The sequence below is a fragment of the Camellia sinensis genome, chromosome 3, assembly GCF_055761805.1.
Source record: "Camellia sinensis isolate YWXY chromosome 3, ASM5576180v1, whole genome shotgun sequence".
Classification (NCBI taxonomy): domain Eukaryota; kingdom Viridiplantae; phylum Streptophyta; class Magnoliopsida; order Ericales; family Theaceae; genus Camellia; species Camellia sinensis.
This window is the reverse complement of record NC_138963.1, coordinates 164,532,663-164,539,022: the sequence shown is the minus strand read 5'-3', so window position 1 is coordinate 164,539,022 and position 6,360 is coordinate 164,532,663. Positions and strand designations below refer to the sequence as shown.

The window sequence follows — 6,360 nt, the reverse complement described above, 5'->3', positions numbered from 1 at the left end:
GCATGCCGTACTGAAATAACCCAAATACATGCTAAGATATGGCCAACATAAGCTTAGCAAACATGCTCAAACATGAGGCATATGAAGCTAGTATTCAAGACACAAGGAGAGGAGATGACCCTCTTCTATTTGGGACATCAAAACACCACTTCCACCACTGAAATTCCTCTGCGTTTCAGTGGCAATAAGGCCAAAATAAGGTGGTCCCAAAAGCTCAAAAAGAAAGCACAAAAGCAAGGCCAAACAAGGCCTAAGAGGGGGTAGACAACCCCCAACACAAAAGTGACCTTAAACAAACATGTTAAGCATGCAAAAATAAAACTTTTTGTAGTTAAAAGCTAAGCTTAAATCAGCATGCAAATAGGTCTAAATGCTTAAGCCAAAACAAGGGTTTTAAGGGTTAGAAGCTCACCCTTGAAGAACACCTTCAAAACCACAGCTCTAGCAGGTTTACCAAGCTCAAACCAAACCAAAAACTCCAAAACCAGCTCCTAAGAACCTCAGCAACAAAAGGATGATGTTTGAGTGTGTGTTTGTGTGTTAAAGTATGAAGAATAAGCACTTTAAGGCACAAAACAAAAGCAAATAAGGAAATATAGAGACAAGTGTGTATCTATAGCTCCAGCCACAAAATTCTGAACCTAGAGGAGAGAGGAGGAGGTTCTCTCTTATAGAGAACAAAAGTGTAAGCTTGTTGGACAAGCTTAGGGTCCAAGGCCATCCCTCCATACACGTGTATGGAGGATGGTTTTAGTGCCTTCTAGCTGTGACAGCTAGATGAAAATATCTCAAAAAAGGTGATAAAAAGTAGCCGACCACTTGAAGTGGTCGGCCAGCTACTTGAAGTGGTCGGCCAACCACCACAAGTGGTCTCCCAAGAGGTAAACTGGTCACCCATGGTGGGAGAGGGTCAGCAGCATGAAAACAATGCAGTGGTGTGGTGGCCGACCAGAAAAGATGGCCCAAAGACCAAGGAAACCAGTTGGCTGGCGGGAAGAAAAGTGGTCTCCAAGGGGAAGAACTAGTCTCCCACCCTTGTACTACCTTCCAAACAAGGAAACTAAGGTTTGTACCAAAAGCAAACCAAAAAGGATGCAAGACGAAAGTTCGGGAGGCAAAGCACGCAGCCAAAAGCCTCGAAAACTATTCTACGAGCACCAAAAGTGGTTTACGACCACAAAAGTGGTCTCCCAGACCACAGTGTTCCCCTGGGCAGAGGCAACAAGGTGTGGTTCAAAAACCACGCCAAACGGAGAACGTTAAGCGGTCCCGAGTCAAGGCGCGCGGCCAAAGGCTTCGAAAACCAAAAACTAGTCTCCAATTGGGAAAAGTGGTCTACGACCACGAAAAGTGGTCTCCAAGGCCACTCCCTTCCTCCAGGGAAGAGAAACAAGGCTTGGTCCAGAAATCGAGCCAAAGCACAAAGAGTTCAGAGGCCCGAAGGCAAGGCTCTCAGCCAAAACTCTGAAAACTCGAAACGAGCACAACATGCACTATCACCGAGCGCTCAATCGATGACATCTGAGTCTTAAGGTTGGTCAAAAATGGGGTGTTTACAAGTTTCTTCGTTGCAATTGTCTTCTTCGACGTCAAGGTCGACGGGTCTCCCACTTCCAGTAGAAGTGTTATCCCAAATCTTCTCTTTCTGTCCGTCGTTGGCCATTTATTCTCTTTTCTTTCCCACAGACGGCGCCAAATTGTGTGAGTGAATTTCTGACCATACTGCCAACTCAGTATTCAGCTGGAGAGCACTGGCAAAATAGATGGCACCTGATTGACCTGCAACAGAAAGAAGAAATTCCGACAGTGGTTTGTCCACCCGGGGTACTCTGACAATCAAGTCAGTTATATCTCAAAGATAGATCAAGTGCTTAACTCACTGTTCAAAATATAAATTGCGTACCTTAGACCCATGGGGGTGCCTCTCTTTTATAGTTAACCCAATCTTAGTCTCAATAGAAGCCTAGCTTCAATGGATTTTAGCTCAGTGCTTATCTTGGACTCTCCAATAGATAAAGATAAACTCCCTAAGAGCTTTATCCTTATCCAGGCTGAAGTCCTTCCTCATTCCAGGACTCTTGTCCCTTATCCGCTTATCCTGGACTCCGATATCTTCGGAGATAACCTCAGCCTATCCGCCCACGACCAGGACACGTGGCACCTCGGCTGACACGTTGGCGTCACCTTGGCCACGTGTTGGTACTCAGAAAATATATCCTTACCGTAACATAAACAAAGAATTTGTCATAACAGAGACAATTTTACTAGTAATATTAACCATATTTATGTACATACTAAATTTTACATTTATTATGAACTTATGACTTACTCTTATTGTATTAGTTTAATGAACCCCACTATTAATATATGTTATCAGTATAGTAATGGCGTGTATCACGTAATAAACAAAATATGCTTAAAAAAATGAGATCATCGTAAGAATATTAGAATTTCTCCTTCAATGTTATAGTTTACATTGATCAGAAATTAATTACCATAAATAATTGGGGGTTAACAATATTGGACATATATGTAGTATTCATAAGATTTTTGAGTAGATGAGAGTCATCTATATATGCCTCATTATCAACCCCTTCTTCAACTATCACACCTCTACGCTTTCTTTTGATTATATAACCTATTTCTCTCTCTTGCTCATGTTCTTCATGACCATATCCTTCCCAACTTTGAAAAAGCCAATCTACAATGCAAATAAGGCTTTACTTTGGGCTTTCACTCTTGTGTCATCTAATGTGAGTGTTTGAGAATAGGCTATTTTTTTTTTGATTTTTTGACTATTTTAGTAGGTTATTTTAGTTTTTGTATTTGGGAAGATAGGATGAATTTTTATTTGGGTTATGTATTAAAAAATGTGTTTGAAATGATGTTTGAGGCTAAAATGACAAATTTGTCCCTAACCTCATTTTTTTTCAAAATAAGTTTGAAGAGGCAAAATTTTCATTTATTCTTTGAAATGATTGGGCTGTCCATCCTTGTGCCTACACTGTCACGTTGACAGTGTAGGCTGTGCCCTCTATATATATATATATATATATATTTTTAAATCAATAGATTTTAGGAGCTAAAAGGCTTTTTTTTATAATTGAGACTAAAATAGTCTGTAGCCAAGCTTTCCAAATGCCGTCAATGTTTGGTGTTTCAGAAACAAAACTCAGATTAGGCTTCTAATCTCAAACATGCCCCAATGCCAAGTCCATTGTCAGCTGTGTCATCAAATAAGCCACACTCACCAACCCAAGAATCTCTGCTCTCTTGCTCAGGCTCCATTATCATGATTGCTTTGTTGAGCTCTCTCTCTCTTTGAATTTCCCTATATATATATATATATATATATATGTATGTGCAGAATTTCTTAACGGGTATGTATGTGTTTGATTGTTTGTTATAGTGGTGTGATGTGTCAATTCTGACTGAAAATGTTGCTGATGCTGAAGACAAAGGAGGATTGGAAAAAGTATCTGGTCACGCAGGATTGGATGGTTTTGAGGAAATAGAGAAAGCCAAAGGAGGATTAGAAAAAGTATGCCCATAAGTGGTTTTGGAAAATGTTTGGGAGCTCTTTTTTTGAAGACTCCCATAATCTTATTTGTATCTTAACCATTGATATATATGTAGGATCCACTCATATATATGTGGGACCCACACCATTCATGATTGAGATCAAAGGAGATTGTAGGAGTTTTCGAAAAAAGGGATCTCAATCATTGTTGAGTAGTTTTATATGTAGACATATTTGATTTGTTTGCCAGAGATGTTGTCTTGGTAACACTCATCAGACTAAGTTGTCTTTTGTATTTTTTAATTTCCAAATTTTGGAGTTTTTTTTTTTTTTTTTTTAGTTGTAATTTGGTAAATTGGATTATTATTATTATTATTATTATTATTTGAATTGGGAATGTGGATGTTTGATGAGTGGTTGCAGGGTAATGGGAAATTTTACGAAATAGAGACAGGGAGGAGAGATGGTCGTCTGCCAAGTAAATCGCTTGCGGATGACTTCCTTGATGTGAACGATTCAATTGAGGTTCTCAAATCCAAGCCCTTTAAAAAGGGTCTCTCACTCTAAGACCTTGTCCTTCTTAGTGGTAACTCTTAATAATTCATTTATATGAAACTGTTATATTTATCATTCCAATAATTTCATCGTTTTATTTTTACTTTTATTTTTTTTCTTTGTTCATCTCATACTTGATTCACACAACAACAAACAATCATGTGTCCATGTGTCTACTTAATAATAGAGATATTCATGAAAGATTGATAGAGAGGGAGAGAAAAGAGAGAGACTGAAAAGAAGGATTTGTATATACAATGTATGTTGTTATATATCTGCTTTTACAAGAGAATTAGGTCTCTCTATTTATAGAGAGGAGAAAGATACAATGGAGTACGAAGGCATAAGGTAAGATATTACAATAATATAAAAGTGTAATCTAAAGCTGTGCTTGGTAGTGGGTGTTGGCCTCCTTTACACCTTTGCTGGTTCCTAATGCACATGTACATTACAGCTCCTAATGCACATGTACAACTATGAAAGTATAAGGTATATTATATGTTAACAGCCCCCCTCAAACTCAAGGAGGATAGGTACTAGCCAACTTGAGTTTGGAGAGAGTAACAAAACAGAAAGATAAGCTGACAAATAAAATTAAAAATGGGATAGGAGACACTGTATGGTCGTGTCGGACCGTTGTAGCAGACAGTTTAAGGGGTCATGTCGGACCGTGGTAGCAGACACTGTGTGGTCGTGTCAGACCGATGTAGCAGACAGTTTATGGGGTCATGTCGGACCGGTGTAGCAGGACAGTTTACGGGGTCATGTCGGACCGTTGTAGAAGCTGACCGGAATCAAATGTCGGGACAGTTTACGGGGTCATGTCGGACCGTTGTAGCAGACACTGTGTGGTCGTGTCAGACCGTTGTAGAAAATTGTGGTGGTGCACCAAGGGGGTGACTTAGGGAGTGCGCCATGGGCGACTTATACATGATACTGTGTATAACTCCCCCTCAAACTCAAATAGGTGTGAAGATAAAAACCTATTTGAGGTGAAAAGGGATTGATAAAGCTGACCGGTGTAGAAGACACTGTATGAGTGTGTAGATAGGCTGCCCAAAAAATATACATGTAGATATATATCGAGCCCTCAAAAGTCGTGCCCTCAAAAGGCGTGCCCACTTTATCAAAAGATGTGCCATGAAAAGGCGTGCCAGTTTGTCGGGCGTAAAGAGGCGCGCGATGCGCGTGGCTGCCTCGGCTATATAACCAAGACTGAACCTGAGGCTGAGGCAGAGGCTGAGACAAAAAACCTGCGAATTTCTCTGAAAAACTCGTCGTTGTGCTGAGAGAGAGAGTCTGTAACACTCTGTGGCGAGAGATAGTCTGTAATACTCTGTTGCCCAGAAAAATGGCCTCGTCTTCCCGGAGTCTGCTCACTCTCTTTCCAGACCTCAACGAGTCAACAAGAGAGAAAACTGGTGCGGTGTCCCGTGAACCTCAACCAAACACCACTGGGTTTGCTCCGTTGAACTTTCCGATGCAGTCGGTGGAGCAAAAAATGGCAGTGCAAACGGATGTGGAGGCTAATCAGTATACTTTGAAGGCATGCGTGGAATCCATGACGGCGGTCACAAACTTGTCGCACCGGCTGCAGAGTAGGACAAATGAGGTGCAGCAGTTAAACTCTCAGCTGGCTCTGCTCCAACGCATGTATAAGGATGCGCGAGCAGAGATAAGCGTGCTAAGGGCAGAAAACAAGGAGCTGAAGCGGAAGGCCACCGTGATGTTCCGATTTGGAGGGCCGCCATATGCTGCAGTGGAGGAGTATGGTGGAGTGAACGTGCCCAGTGGAATGGGAAACACGGAGGCAACACCGTCAAGGGCCGCTCAGGACGGAGGCAAAAAGAAGAGACCGGCGGCAGAGTAGAGAAGAAAAATCCCACCTGTGGATGTGGTTATGTGTTTGAATTTTTTTTTTTTTTTTTTTTTGTTTAAAATTGTGATCGGGATTGATCCCTGAGATGAATAAAATATGGTTTGTTGTGCAAATGTGTAAATTGTTTGGGGTTTTGTGAAAGAGATGAAAAGCGATGTGGAAAAAAAAACAAATAAAAATAAGAGATTATGAAATCAAATGGAGGAGAGAGAGGGGACAAGTTCATAGTGTGGATCATGGGTTCTGAATGTGGTCCTAAAAAGAAAAGTATCTTAAAATTAAAGAAAAGTGTTTGGTCAGAGTGGTGGAATATAAAAAAAAAAAAAAAAAAACATGATAATTATGTATAAATAAAAGAAAGGTGAAGACAATCTTAGTGGGTGTGATTAAATAAAGAAAAGAAGAA

At 40.6% G+C, this 6,360-nt stretch overlaps 1 protein-coding gene across 1 annotated transcript; it reads left to right on the top strand.

Moving 5' to 3' along the window:
- The first annotated feature begins 2,666 nt into the window (after positions 1 to 2,666).
- On the top strand, positions 2,667 to 4,087 carry LOC145821993 (peroxidase 43-like). Its single transcript, XM_082918562.1, has 3 exons — positions 2,667 to 2,753; positions 3,410 to 3,541; positions 3,944 to 4,087. Exons 1-3 carry the CDS (start codon positions 2,667 to 2,669, stop codon positions 4,085 to 4,087), a joined length of 363 nt encoding a protein of 120 aa, XP_082774688.1.
- Positions 4,088 to 6,360: the final 2,273 nt, after the last annotated feature.

Coding starts and splice junctions, on each gene's coding strand:
- LOC145821993 (XM_082918562.1), top strand. CDS start 2,667: ATGACCATATCCTTCCCAACTTTGAAAAAGCCAATCTACAATGCAAAT. Junction 2,754..3,409: donor TCACTCTTGTGTCATCTAAT/GTGAGTGTTTGA, acceptor TGTTTGTTATAG/TGGTGTGATGTGTCAATTCT. Junction 3,542..3,943: donor CCAAAGGAGGATTAGAAAAA/GTATGCCCATAA, acceptor GAGTGGTTGCAG/GGTAATGGGAAATTTTACGA.